The following is a 15590-nucleotide window of genomic DNA, read 5'->3' as shown; positions in this document are numbered from 1 at the left end:
GCAGATCTCAGAAGAAAAAAAAAAAAAAAAGAGCACGCATTCCTAAGGGACTACCTGTAAACGCAGAAGTTTGTGTGCTCAGGAGCTCGCATGCTCACGAGAAGCCCCCGTGCCCCCGTCGCCCCCCCCTTCGGAGCGCTGCCCCCCTTGCAGGAGCCCGGGCCCGGGCCCCTGTGCATCCTCCGTGGCCCCCGAAAGGCCTCAGGCAGCCGAGCGGGGCCCGCGGGAGCACCCCCCCCCCGCCGTCCCCATTACTCGGCGCCCAGCCCTGCTCGCCCCCGGAGCCAGCAGGCTGCAGCTCCTCCAGTGCAGGCGCGGTGGGCAGCAATGGTGGGCAGGGCAGCCGTGCCCGCGGCACCGTGCAGGCTCTCCCTCCGTGTGCATGTGCCAGAGGAACAAAAAAGAAAAACCAGCGCCGGGAAACGGCGACTGAGATGAGGATGCGGGGGACCGCGGCGGACTCCTCGCCTCCCAGCAGCAAGGGGCTGGCCAACCACGCGTCCGAGCCACGGATCCCAGCCGTTACCTTCAGGATGCAGGCCATGGCGCTCCGCCGGCCCTCCTGCCACCGAGCGGCGGGCGCGCCCGGGTCAGGGGCCGTCCCGGCGACAGGCCGGAGGCTGGTACCGCGGCGGGACCGCTCCAGCCCGCATTCCCGCAGACCCGGACCAGGGGACCGCGGCGCGAGCTGCGCGGGCACAGGCCCCGCCCCCGGGCCCGCCCCCGGGCCCGCCCCCGGCAGAGGCCCCGCCCCGGACCCGCCCCCGGCCGCGGCCACTGGCTGGAGCCCCGGCCCGCCCCCGGCAGAGGCCCCGCCCCGGCCCCGCCCCCGACCGCGGCCACTGGCTGGAGCCCCGGCCCGCCCCCGGCAGAGGCCCCGCCCCCGGCCCCGCCCCCGACCGCGGCTACTGGCTGGAGCCCCCTGGAGAGGCCCCGCCCCCAGGATAGGCCCCGCCCCCGAGCGCGGCTACTGGCTGGAGCCCCCGAAGCCCCGCCCCCGGGTTACGTGCAGCCCGGGTCTCCCGCGGCTGCCCCGGGGATGCTCTGCTTTTCCTTTGCCCTCCCCCCTCCCTCCCTCCCTCCCTCCCCCCTCCCTCTCCCTCCCTCTCTCTCTCTCTCTCTCTCTCTTCTCCCCCTCCCGATGGACGTTCTGCGATTCCACGTACGCGAAGCCAGCCGGGCAGCGGGCAAGGGCTCTGCAGGAGAAGGGAGCGCGGCTCGTCCTCCCCTCCCGTCGGTCTCCTCCCACCGACCAGGGAACCCCTTTGCAAGACCTTTCACACTTTTTAAAAAGTTAAAGCGGGTCTGGCGTCACCCTCCCGCAGGCTTCGGGCAGGCACATGCAAAGATGCTTCGGAAGTAGCAAATGGAACCGTCCCGGGGCTGTTTAACCACAGGGCCGTGGCTCTGCTGAAGCGTGCTGCGCGGTGGGCTCCTCCGGACTCCGCCATCCGCCACCAACCAGGGGCACGAATACCTATGGGCAGAGGATGCCAGGAAACCTACAGGGCGTGTGCTGCGTGTGTGTACACGTGCACAGACATGGACGCATTGCTTGCTTGCTTTCAGCTTGTGCGTCTACCGAGAAAGGGGTGTATCCAGAAATACACTGCAAATAGAATGCATGCATTTATAGGAACATTTAATGTATTCTCATATACACACTTGATTACATATGTATAGAAGTTGGGTTTGTGCCCACAAGCACAGGATGTTGCTCTTCCCCAAGTTTCAGGTTTAGAGTCTGAACGCAGTTTGTTGCAACGTAAGTAATAAGGTTTTGTTTTGTTTTGTTTTAAAGGTTGTATTTATTTATTCATGAGAGACACAGAGAGAGAGGCAGAGGGAGAAGCAGGCTCCCTGCGGGGAGCCGGATGCAGACTCAAGCCCAAGACCCCAGGCGCTCAGGACCTGAGCCAAAGGCAGACGCTCAACCACTGAGCCACCCTGGTGTGTTATTGTTGTTGTTGTTGTTTTAAGATTTTATTTATTTATTCGTGAGAGACAGAGAGAGAGAGAGAGAGAGGCAGAGATACAGGCAGAGGGAGAAGGAGGGAGCCCGATGTGGGACTGGATCCCAGGACCCCAGGGTCACTCACTACCGGAGCCCAAGGCGGATGCTTAACCCTTGAGCCCCCTAGGCATCCCTCCAGCAATAAGGTTAAATCTACACTTTCCTGTTAGGCTGGGAAATCCAGGAAGGCCCTCCTTCACCATCCAACCTGAAGTCCCTGATGCTAAAACAAAGGGGGCTAGCTAGAGCCGCTTTAGGAGGCAGGCAGCCTGGGAGAAAATATGTTTTGGGTCCTTTCCACCCTTCCTTAGCAGCCCTGTTGGAGTGAAAATCAACAAGGAAAGCCCAATTCCCAAGCAAAGAACTGGCTAAGAGAAACAGAGTTATTTCAATGAGGAAAGTGACATCACACACATCGCAGAAGAAGGGAGAGAGTCTTCTGTATATATACACAGATTTCCACCACTTGGTCTGTCACAGAAATCTTAAAACCAGGCCCAAAATATTTACCCAAAAGAGGTTTCACTTGCTAGAAGCCCTGTCTGGTTTGCCTACATGGAGTCGGGAAAAGCACTGTGGGCTGCTGGTGGCTGTGACGTCATGAGATTGGCTCACAAACCACAAGGCAGAAACCAGACTTTCAAGGGATTTGGTGTTTTGTTGGTGAGAACATGCAGAGAATCCTGAGAGCGCAGGAGGCACCGCTGGGAAAGTGTTGCAGAAACTGCGACTGGACGGACTACCGGCTCCTCCTCCTCCGGGGAAAGTCTGAGGGACCAGTCCCCACTGTCCCACTCCGCCCTCCAGGCCGCCCAGGGTCCCAGGGATCTGCTCCATGCCCACTAAGAACTCCTTGATCAGGGGCAGCCCGGGGGGGCTTAGCGGTTTAGCACCGCCTTCGGCCCAGGGCCTGATCCTGGACCCCAGGATTGAGTCCCACATTGGGCTCCCTGCATGGAGCCTCCTTCTCTCCGTGCCTCTGTCTCTGCCTTTTCTCTCTCTCTCTGTGTCTCTCATGAATAAATAAATAAAATCTTAAAAAAAGACAAGAACTCCTTGATCAGGAAGTTCAGGAAGAGCTTCCTCCATTTGGTTGACAGGACTGAGTATTTTTTAAGGATTGCATGTTCTAAACCACTGCTTTAGCTCATGACCTTTAGTAGGCCAGGAAAACTCTGGATTTTATGGATTTATGAATTCAGCAAACCTTTACTGAGCTGCTACTAGAAAATAAATCTTTTTTTGCGCTACCACTAACTGGCAGTGTGGTGGGGCGGGGGCAGGGGGTGGACTTTATTGAGGTCTACAGGACCTGTCGGGATTGAGAGAATGATTTCTTGCTTTCAAACATCCTCTCTGCTTCAGCCAAGTGGGAAAGATAAGAGATACATGATAATGTAGTAAGGTCCTTAACCAAAGCAGCAGCAGAGCTCTAAGGAGAGAGAGAGACGGAGCCTGGCAGGGTGGCGGGGAAGAGGGGCAGGGGCAGGCAGGCCACATTCTCTCTCCAGAAAGCCTGCAGGTCCTCCCGGTAACACAGCCGGCAACCCTGCGGAGCCTTTCCTCCCGGGGGGCCTTGATCAAGTCTCTTACCCTCTCTTTGCCTTTCAGCTTATGTAGCAGTATTTATCCTTGCGAGGATTAAATGCGATGATGCTTATAAACCCACTCACCTCAATTTCTGGCATTGTGGACACTCTCAACATGGTAGCTCTTTGGGGGGGGTGGGGGTTGGGGGGAATCCTGGACTAAGGATAGCTCGTGGGGAAGGATGAAGGGGATGATTCCCATCCCCTTCATCTACCTTGATGTTTCAGACAGATAGACAGCGATGAGGCAAGCACGTGGCATCTTGTGACTCGGGTAAACCCAAGAGAGGGGATGGCGAGGGCTTTACCAGCTCCAGCCGTCTGGGTATGGCTCTCTCCATTAAACTATTGCTCCCTGGTGCCCACGCTTCCCAAAATGTCTTTTTTTTTTTGGCATCCACACCTATGCCTATACACAGATAGGAATAAAGGCCCATTTATAACAACCTAAAAACGAACCCCACAGATTCTGCAACAAATCTGCCCCGAAGTTTTGCAAAACAACAACAATCCCTGCCTCAGAAGGAAAGCAGTGGGATGGGAAGACGTGGTTGGATGGAACTAAAAACAGGTTCTGAACCTTCTAGGGAATGAAGGTGCAGCCAGATTTGTGGGAAGATGGGGGAGGGTTCGGCCAGGATCTTCTGTTTTGTTTTATGACTTGCCAAACGACAAGAATAGCGAGGTCTAGCCCATCCATAGCGGTAGCACCATTTTCCAAGTCTCAAGTTCCGTGACTTAAAGCCAAAAAACTCTTTCCAAAAATAACACCCTGGATGTGCCTTGCAATTACATACAGTAACCCATTTGATCCTTACGTCGATCTGGATGTGGTCATCCCCAGCTGGTAAGTGGGCAAAACTGGGATTTGAAGCCACGTGGTTTGACTTCCAGGCCTGCCGTCCTTAACTGCTACCTTCAGCTGCCCAGTATATGAGGAGCCAAGCTCTCGGCCCCATATCACATTTCCTCTGTTGTCTTAGGTTTAGGGGTCAGATAACCTAAGGCAACTATACATCCTCCCTAAGATACATGGTAGGATACAAATCCTGGGGCAAGTGTGTAAGTATGTAGAAGATACATATTGTCTCTGGAGCTGAGTGTGCAGGAGAGGTATACTCACTCCGTATCCCTCAGCCCTCAGCCCCTGAGTCTGATGGATACGGAGCACATCCCATCCAGGATCTCCCCTACAGCCGAGCTGTTACCACCTCCGGCCCACGAGAGCTACTTCCCACCCAAGACTCTCACTATCGTATCTCACCTACAAAACAGAGGCTGCCGTGTGTAACCTTTGCTTGTCTTCACAGCAAGATCCTGGGAGGCTGGTCCTATTGCTACCTGGGCCTCCCTAGGGCCCCTCTTGGCTCCAATCGGTCCATCTTCCCTCTCCTCATGGGCCTTCCACCAATGAGATCTCAATGCCTTAAGGCCCAGAGGCCTCATGAGTTATGACCAGTCATGGGCTAAAATGTCCTATTTAAATTCAGTTTTGCTTCATTGTAAACAGCCCCATTACCAAGTAATTCTCAGGGTTATACAGTTTCCTGATAGAAATAGAATTAAAATGAAGACTCCCATAACTTTTCCAATTTCATCTCACACACATATTAATTTAATATATTTATATTCAACACAGAATCATTTATTAAGGTTTTAATTGGATCTCAATTTTTCCCATCTAAAGATTTTAAATGAATTCCAGATATCATAAAACTCTTCTTGTCATCCACCACATAAATTATGCTTCCATAGGAGACTGTGACTGGAAGATCCATTATACAATGTTATGGGAAAGTCATTTTTTTTTTTTTTTTTACATTCTAAGCCAGAATAGGAAACAATTTTTTTTTTTCTAGAAACCATTGCACTCTTATAGTGCAGTGACCTAGGAACTTTTTCATATCCTAAAGCACATGGCTATCCTGTCGGTGTCTGTGTGCATGGCTGTGTTGATATCTGGGTCCAAGTATGTCTATGAATGTGACCTTTTAGGTATATATTTATGAGAATATATCGACATGTGGGTTAAGCCTCATTTCCCTCCATTCTGGATAGCAGATCATTCTAAACTGTCATCCGTTTTGCATTCCCAAGACTTGAGCTTACTGCTTTTTCAAAGCTTTACACAGTTCTAATCCAGAATTCATAATTATCCCTGACTAAACTCATATTTATCTGGGATGAACTCCAAAACAAGTTATGCATGCTTTAGAATTGCATTTTAAAAATATTATGTTTTCTCCTTCTCCTTTAATGTTCTCTCTCAACTTAATCTCAGCTCTACTCTTCCTATTGGGAGTTCTTAGCTCTTCTCAAATTTTTTTTTTCTCAAATGAACCAAAAAAGAAAGAAATGTGTATCTGTTTTTAATTAAGAGAAAAATCAAAGGGATGCCTGGGTGGCTCAGCGGTTGAGCGTCTGCCTTCAGCCCGGGGCACAATCCTGGAGACCCAGGATCGGGTCCCACATCGGGCTCCCCGCAGGGAGCCTGCTTCTCCCTCTGCCTGTGTCTCTGCCTCTCTCTGGGTATCTCTCATGAATAAATAAATGAAATCTTTTTTAAAAAATCTGAAAATAATGTTCTTTAATGTTCTAGGTTTTAACCAGATTTGTTTTTCTTAAACAATTCCCCCCTGAGATTTTTTTAAAAATATAATCAATTGAAAGTAAATATGGCTGAAGCACTGGCATGGAATTTGAATTTGGTTTGTATTGGATTTCTCTAAGGCCATCGAAGGCTCCATTATTAATTGAGTCTGATATTTCCTAACCACGTTTCTTAGAGTTTGTTTTCTTTTTATTGTGAGGTTCTTCCCATGTGTGTTTCTGTACACTCTTCTTAGATTTCACCTCTTAGTGAGGTTTGATGACATACTGTCTTAAAATATTAGAGTGGAAATCTAGTATTTGAAATGCATCCACGGTGGATCTGATGGGAACACCCACAGGACGGGGTCTCACAGTTGGCCTCCTTCTGCAGTTTGTTTTGCCTGGACCATTTTTTCTCTAATGATCTGGCTCTCACAAACCCTCTGGAAAGAGCCAGGATTTTTTGCTAATTCCTCGTGTTAATACAAACCGTCACTTTTTCCGTAGCTGTGTCTGGCTATTGTAGGAAAGGTAGGAGAAGAGTAACATGATGCGATCCAAAGAAGAATGGTGCAAGGAGAAGTCATCTGTATCTAGTCTTAGAGAAGCCCCCCAACACGAGGTCTTGTGTTATGTCCAACAACAGTGTCAAAGTCTGTGAAAGCTGCTCACAGGACACCACTGTCAAGTCAGCGTGGACGGCCCTGCAGAGTCAAGGGCCACATCCCATACAGAAAAGCCATTCCTTCTTTCCAAGAGCAACAAGTATACAGCAGCAGTGCACTTAGGAATCTGAAAAATGCTCGTTTGTTGATTTGACAAACACATGCAAGCTCAGGTGATGAGTTTAGGAAACAGAGACAGGTGGCTTCCTCTTATACGCAAAACCTTCGGTGGCTCCTCTTTATCTCCACAGCTCGGTATATTACGGGCCTGCCAACATCTCTTGCCACCATTTCTGCCCGTTAGTCTCTTCCCCCAGGATTCAGCAAACTTGGTCAGTAAAGATCTAAGCAGTGAATGGCTCAGTCTTTGTAGGCCATTAGATGTCCGAGCCAACCCCTCGACTCTGCCATCCTGGCACAAAGACGGCCAAACACATCAGCAGATAGAGAGTAGGCTGTGTGCCGGTGAAATGTATTTACGGATGCTGAAGTTTAAATTTCATGTTATTTTCGGTGTTATCAAATATTACTGTTTTTCTCAACATCTAAAAATGTACAGTCCATTCTTGGTTCTGAAGATGTGAAAAACACAGTCTGGAGGCCAGATCTGGCCCAGCAGCAGTTTGCCAATCAGACTTCATCTCTGCACTCTGCACTGAGCCACATTTCATCCTTCAGGCCTGGATCAAATCCCGTTTGGTCCTTGACGTCTTTACGGACCACCCTCATCTAGTGAGGTTTCCCCTACTTGAATTCCAGCAATTACCATTTGCAAAATTCTTTGGCAATTCCTCACATCCTGTCGGACGGCATTTCTTCTAGCATCAACTTGTCCTATTACCTAAATCTTTATTTTGCCTTTTATTTTTGGCCTGACTTCCCAAATAGATCACTAGCTTTTTGGCTTTTTTTCCCCTTTGTATCCTGCACAACTCCGTGCCCCAAGCCAAAAACTACAGCAACTCTGAAGAGATAACTAAGAACACCAGGTGAGAAGCAACCGCAAATCAGATTGTCCTACCATCTCGGACACCACTCAAGGATTTTGAGAAGAGAATTTCGGATGTTTTATTAATTCCTCCACCACATATGACATTCTCAGATCATCTCATTTTTCCTCTATAAGGAATGTATCAGATTATCATAGCAATTTTTTTTTGTTTTTTAATCAACAGAGTGATTACTTGATTTAGATGGATTTTGCAGACCATGTTTAACGACAAGAGTGGCCTGTAATTACCCCTGTGGGTGTTCTCAGTTGATTAGGAAATCAGTGATGCTTCTCTTTTAAGTGGAAGCTGCCTTATTTCCATCATGATTTTTAAAAATCACTCTGTATGGTATTTTTTAATCAATCACATTGCATTATGTTTATCCAATATTTATTCTCATTAAAAATGACTCGCTGACTTATGCTGTGTTTTTTTCAGTCCATTCCACTTTTTTATCTTTTTTTTAATTTAATGAAATGAATAGGATCTTATAAATAAATCTGTTTTGTCTAATAGATGAAGAGATATGGGTTTTCAAAGGTATCAAATACTTAAATAGCTGAGTTTGCAGTTTTTACTGACACCTCTGTAATTAAGACATAGTAAGAAGTTACACACTACATAATGGCATATTCCAAAAAGGATTAGTTTTCTCTTCCAAGTGGCAAGGGCAGCAGAATTTAAGACAAGCATTGCCTGATTTGGGCACCAGAAAAACGTCACTTCCCTTATCTTCCAACAGCTTGCATTTTAAATGAGTTACTCATCACTTTCTCCATTTTTGAATTGCAATAAAAATTTGCCACTTAAAAATAGATGAAAAATAGTAAGCCACCTCTCCCGATAAACTAGCTTTTCTATATTTTCTCTCTTTTTTTTTTTTTTAAGATTCTATTTATCTATTTGAGAAAGAGCTCACGCACACCAAGCGGAGGTAGGGGGCAGAGAGAAAGGGACAAGCAGACCCCCTGCTGAGTGCGGGGCCTGAGGCCTGACCCCAGCACCAGAAGATCACGACTGGAGCCAAAACCAAGTCAGCGTTCAATGGACTGAACCACCCAGGCATCGCATGGCTTCTCTACACTTTCAACAAAAGCATGTCTAGCAGCATAGACATTGGATGAATCCCAAATTGAAAAATTCTCTAAACATATACAAAGGTTTAATACCTAAGTCCTGCTCTTTTCCTTGACTTTTTTTTTCTTTTTTCACTACATTTGGTATTTCCATCACCTCATTTTACCTCTTCCTTCTTTTACAATCTCCTTTGCTCCATTTCCCTGGGCAAGTTTTTCAGTTTTTGTTTTTGTTTTTGTTTTTTTTAAGATTTTTTAAAATGTAGTTGAGAGAGAGAGAGAGAGAGCACAAGCAGGGGGAGAGGCAGAGGAGAGGAACAAGCAGATTTTACACTGAGCAGGGACCCTGATGTGGGGCTCCATCCCAGGACCCTGGGATCATGACCTGAGCCAAAGGCAGATGCTTAACTAACTTAGCCACCCAGGCACCCCAAGTTTTTCAGTTTACATTCAACAGAAAATTAAACACCGAGGAAGATGTTTTACCTTGAAAAAACACTAGTTTGTCTCAAGTATTTGTCTGAATAAAATGTAAATACTCAAAGCAATCGACCAGATTTGTGAGTAGCCTGAATTTTTATCCTACATGCAAACTAAGAAGCTATCTGCACATTTTATGGCTGTTGGCTAAAGCCCAAGACTCCAGGGCCAGAGATCCAGGGCTATTTATTACTTACAGGCAGAGGGCTGTTCATTATCACAGAGATTGCTCACAAGCAGAGCATCAGCACTTGCACCCATTCCTCAAGCCCCAATTCCCAACAACAAAACGTGAAGAAAACCACATACTTGCATCCACGGTCAGCTGTGCTTCAGAGAAGAACCTTGAGCTTAGAGAACTCAAAGCTTTCATACTGGGCAGTGCTCAGGCCGGCCTGTTGCTCCTGAAGGAAATGTGTTTGTCTTCCAAAACCGGGAGCTATATAAACATCCTTGAAAAGAAAACCCAGAACAAAGGCATTCTGTGCCTCCATTTGCAAGATAACACAGACACTTAAGAGACCGAGAGAGAAGGTCTCCCGCTAGGAATCACGGTCACTGTGCGTGCCATTATGAACTTTACCTGATGTGGTACTCGGTGTCTATTTTCAACCAATCTAGGCAACTGGAAGAGCTTGTGAGGCATTCGGTAGTGTTTGCTGAGTGAATGTGAGCTGCTTCAGTTTTTCAGTAAGCAGAATCTGTAAAAATAATAACGACCATAAGTAATTCTAAAGTAGACACAGGTTCAAAATATTGGTTATTCTCCTCCAGCCCCTGACATCATATCCCAGGAAGACTTTATGCTTTAAAATGAAATATGTACCCAATGACTTAAAAAATTCTTTCATATTTTTTATCCTTTCTTCTGGTAGATACACACACACACACACACACACGCACAAACTTCCTATGTTTCTCGCGGCCAGAGATTACATGAAATATTGCCAAAGTTTTAGTCATGTAGAGAATGCTGCTTGAATTACTGATGCGTAACTGATGCTGAGTTAAACATCCCAGGTGCTCATATCACCGACTAGTTGTTCCTCTAAATTGCACTTTTTTCCCTTTTCATTTCGGCAGACCCAAATGTTCACTGTCAAGCCCAGGGAAGAATTAGAGAAAGTAAGTCTGGCAGGGCCCTTGACTTGCAAAATTGCTGTATCTATTTTTGAACGCCATGAAGCGGTCACACAGACCTGGCTACCGTGCAAATGGTAATGTGCTAAGTGGGCTTTTGAGTTCTTCCTCTGTCTCCAGGCAAGACAGGGCTAGCTTAGTCCATCTCAGAAAGGAGAGAACCCATCCTATGTGAAAAGGAAATTTTACAACATTTTTTAGGAACCTGCAGCTCCAGTACTTCTAATCTCTCCAAAATCTTCCCTTATGTGAAGCCTGGCATTTCCCATGGAACAAATCAAAGCTCTTCCATAGCACATAACTCTTCCCGTCTCTTTGTGGCCCCACATTCCCACTGGGTTCTCCACACTCACCCCAAGGTCCATGTGCGTGTGTGTGTTCAGGGCACCAGGGCCCTGAGATGTGCATCTGATGTTGAGCTTCTGACCAGACAGAAAATAAACACTTTCCATTTCCCTCCAATGGTAAACATCCTCCTCTTCTCAGGCATCTGTTGTCTGCAGCCGGGGAATGGGAGTGACATCACTAAACACGTCATGTGTGCTGTGCCGTGGGGTCAGCGGGAGGGTAATCCCTAGGAGACGCGCCCATGCAGAAGTCAAACCAGCGTTGGCATTGAGCAGGGACACTCAGCAAAATGAGCCACTGGGGACATTTCCGCAGGGCACATGTTCCCAGTGACCTCATGCCCTAACCCAGCCATCCTGACAATCGGCACACTGCTGTTCTGCGGGGGCACCTCCAGGCACTTCTTTATGGACTTGGAGTAGCAAAATAATGAGGTTTAGCCAAGGTTTCATCTTGAATAAAAGTGAAGGCACGCTGTCGGCTGCACTACTTCGGGAATCCGGCAAAGCTTTCTTGTAGCTCTGCCCTTAGAGAGGATGGGCCCAGTTACCACTTCTGTTCACTGTGCTTAAAGGCCTAAAACCCATGCCCACCTGAGCAATAAGCAATGGTCTTTCTCCTAATTCACAGTGTGCGTGTTGGGAGAGGGCAGTGAGAACGACATGGGGAGGAAGAAAAGCACAAACATAAAACGTCTCTGTCTCAAGCTATCACGAAGTCTAAGCACGGATAAGACATAAGGATAATCTATTAAGTGACTTCATCTAACTCCATGCAGTGTTTTATCCCGTCCTTCACCGCAGACTTTTCTTTCCACCTCAGCATTTTTTCACGTGTTTTCCACTACCTGGATGGTCTTCCCTCTCCTCTTTGACCTCTTCAGTGATCAAAATTCAACTCATCTGTAAATGTCTAATTCAAAAGCTATAATCTATATGATAAGCCTTGGAATAGGAAATACTTGACAAGTTCATCCAAGTGCCTACTGTGTGCAAGGGGTTAGACGTGTAGCCTTGAACAAGGCAAACACAGTTCCTGGCCTTATAATGCTTGTGGCATCCAATTCCCCTTCCAAACTCCTGCAGTCCTTACTGTAACTCTGATCCGTTTTGTGGTAGAGATAGTCTTCTTTGAATTCATTTTTTTTTTAAAGATTCATTTATTTGAGAGAGAACAGGGGGAGGGGTAGAGGGCAAGAAGCAGATTCCTTGCTGAGTGTGGAGCCCACTGTAGACCTCCACCCAGGGCTCAATCTCATGACCCTGAGATCATGACCTGAGCTGAAGTCTAGAGTCGGACACTTAAGTGACTGAGCCACCCAGGCTCCCCTTTTTATACTGAGCTTTGATGATGAATCTCTTTGATAGGCCTGTTGAGAGCTTTTGCCATTCTTAGAGACCCTGAGAAAAACTTCAGGCCACAGAGCACATCTCCATACATAGAACTTAATTGCCTCAATAATGGTAAGTAAAACTGTGGTTTCAGTAAAATGCACTGCGTTATATAGAAAACTCTTCTGCCTCAATTCTTATAATTAAAAAATGTTCCTGAATGTGTTTGTCCACTTTATGAGGGTAAAAATAAAACAAAATGGGTATTTATTTAAAGGCCAGTATTTTCCAGCGTCATTCTTAGTAACAATAGTTTTCACTAAGCAGAACTATAGATGGAGGTGAGTAGGAAACTGGACTTAATATATACTGATCTGAAATCATGCTCAAGAAACTCAAAAAAATTCCTCTTATTGGTTACCATTTTACCATGATTTCTTTTTCTTTTTTAATTAATTTATTTGAGAGAGAGAAAGCGCATAAATGAGCAGGGGATGGGGTAGAGGGAGAGGGAGACAGAGTCCCAAGCAGATTCCTCACTGAGCGTGGAGCCTGACATGGGAGTCAGTCCCATGATCCAGAGATCATGACCTGAGCTGAAATCAAGAGTCGGACACTTAACCAGCTGAGCCACCCAGGTGCCCAGCATTTCTTCTTTTTCATCAAACAAAAGTGCAAAGGGAAAAATCCAATCATTGGAAGGTTCCAGTTGGTGGGTCCCCGTGTGGCTTATTCCCATGTCATCAGTCTACTAGGTGATAGCTTTGCAAACATCAACTATGGACGGTTGCTCTCTGATCATCTGCCTGAGGCATGGTGGATTACTTCCTGTAACATTTAATCAATAACTGCAAATTACCTATATTTTGAACAAATGGGTATTTGACAATATAATAAAGGACTCTGTCAACATGAGAGTTAACAAACCAATCAAACCAAATAGAATATCAAACACAATTATAACTACTAGCTGTAATACACTGGTTAAATCTCTAATTATTTTCGGAGTCTATGTCTCATGCTTGTGTAAGTCAGAGACTCCTTAAGAAAAGGGATTGTGTCTTTCCTTTCCTTGCTCCTCTGAAAGACCTTTTGTCATTAAGACAAAATCAAGTCCTAATTGAAAATATCAAATAATACCCTCCCTCAACATATTGGCAGAGAAACTCTACTAAAACACAAATTAGGCATAAGGAGGTCCAACAAAGTTCTTATTCATGTTTCTCATGGAAATTAGCTTGATTCTTAACAAAAAAATACATACACATGAAATATATATTAAGAAGTAAAAATAGGGATGCCTGGGTGGCTCAGTGGTTGAGTGTCTGCCTTTGGTTCAGGGCGTGATCCCACGGTCCTGGGATCGAGTCCCACATTGGGCTCCCTGCGAGGAGCCTGCTTCTCCCTTGCCTCTGTCTCTGTGTGTCTCTCATGAATAAATAAATAAAATCTTTAAAAAAAAGAAATAAAAGTATAAGAAAATATATATAAGAAATCAAATGTATTACATTCATGAAGAAACATATACACAGATATACATATAAATATATATATACACACACACATAATCAACTTCTTGCCCACCCCAAACTGTTGTTGTTGTTGTTTTTGATACCTTTTTTTTTTATTGATCCTTTTAGAATGCATATAGTTTGCTGATTGGGTAATCCAGTATTGCACATAATAGAAACACATTGGTAAAAAAAAATAAATAGGACAAAGGCATTTTATTTTTTGTTGTTGTTGTTTATATAAGCTCTATGTCCAACATGGAACTTTAACCCATGACCCTGACATGAAGAGTCACATGCTCTACTGACTGAGCCTGCCAGGCACCCCAACAAAAGGCATTTATTTTATATTTCATTTATATTTTATTTTTTTCAAAAGGCATTTTATAGGTCCAGAGACTATATAGGCAGAACTTCAACAACTGCTCCTGACCCCTAGGTAACTTATCTTAAAGAAAAGGCTTCATTCATCCTATTGAGCAGCCACATCAGACCATTTACCCTAGAAAATAAAATGTCTTGGATGATGTTGTTTTCATCACTAAGATACTTGGAAACAAGAAGCCCTCTTAATATTCTCGCCTGAGTGGATGAAATTCCTAGAAGTTGAAAAGTTTTCATAGTCTATATCATTTTACTGTTTCATGGGTGTACTTAGAAGGGAGGATGCCTAAGAAAGGAAAAAAGGCAACTAAAAATCCAATGTCATAAAATGTACTTTTACTCTCAGAATAGCTTTGATTCCATTTTCATATCCAAAGTATCCATGTGTGTTATAGTTTCCCTCAAGCTGCTATAACTTGCTTATCAGCACATTTCAAAGTTAGAGAGAACTTTTTACAACACTCTCGTTGCAGCTTCTGATTTTTTAAATCCTTTATCACTATTTGTTATAATTTTTAAAGCAAACATCTCCTATTCTTAAATTCTTATGCATCATCTAAACTGTGTTCTCATCGTGGTTGTGAGCAAATACATCCAGTTTAAAAACAAATATGATTTTGAAAGACACTGTGTTGTTCTAACAAAGGGAACATTGTTCATCTTCCCTGACAGCCTCTCTCTAATTAAAGAGGCCCTGATGCTCTGCAGAATGCCAGGCTCCTTAAACACCCTCCTCCTACCCACTGTTTTCACTGCATAAACAGTGGAGAAAACAATTTGTAGCTTACTGGGGTCTCTCTAGAAGAAAATTTAATAGTGTCCCAGAAGGGATAAGGAAGCAAAATTTCCTGTTGGGACATGCATTTCTTCTTTCCAAATACCACTGACTGGGCGTGTTGGTTAGAAAAGGGGTTCCCTTTACCACCCTCTCTGAGCTATCTGTGTATAGTCAGCCTTGTTTTCTGTTGTTGTTGTTGTGTGTTTTTAACAGTGGCCTTTCACTTCTTTTATCCATAGTGACAAACCATCTTTGACATTCTATTTTCTCAAATCTGGCTCTGTGAAAACACAAAAGCTGAGAGATCATTTCATAACTAGAAACAGTAGCATCAACTTCTTCACTTTCAAAAATCATCTAAAGACAGACATTTAACACGAACAGGCACAAACTGACCTGTGTCTCTGCTGCAGTCACGATGTTCCACATTGGAGCTTACGAAGGGAAATGCTTCTCTATTCTTCAAAGCTACTCCAGGTATTTGCTTCGTGAGGTTCATTTCTACAGCACCTCACATGTGCACACGTATCTGTACACCTTTATAAAAAGAATGCAATGACGCCTACACGACACCACACCGTTTCTAATTTCTTTTTGTTTGGTTATGAGAAATATTTATTCAGTTAGAGGTAAATCACAACATATTCTAAGTTAGGGCAAAAGTAACAGCAATAAAAATATTCTATTCAC

General features: G+C 45.3%; 1 protein-coding gene across 4 annotated transcripts in view; it reads right to left on the bottom strand.

The window, feature by feature from the left end:
• Window positions 1–9839, bottom strand: part of ST6GALNAC3 (ST6 N-acetylgalactosaminide alpha-2,6-sialyltransferase 3) — a 523337-nt gene extending 513498 nt beyond the window's left edge. For 3 of the 4 annotated variants that reach the window (XM_077905083.1, XM_077905086.1, XM_077905085.1), the window contains exon 1: window positions 527–696. In XM_077905083.1, coding sequence (XP_077761209.1) covers window positions 527–544 — 18 coding nt within the window. In that variant the 5' untranslated portion in view covers window positions 545–696. Of the gene's footprint in view, window positions 1–526; window positions 697–9717 lie in introns of those variants that run through there. The other variant, XM_077905084.1, reaches the window with a different exon arrangement.
• Between the last annotated feature and the right edge of the window lie 5751 nt (window positions 9840–15590).

Source organism: Canis aureus, chromosome 8 (genome assembly GCF_053574225.1).
Source record: "Canis aureus isolate CA01 chromosome 8, VMU_Caureus_v.1.0, whole genome shotgun sequence".
Taxonomy (NCBI): Eukaryota; Metazoa; Chordata; class Mammalia; order Carnivora; family Canidae; genus Canis; species Canis aureus.
This window is presented reverse-complemented; position numbering and strand designations above follow the sequence as displayed.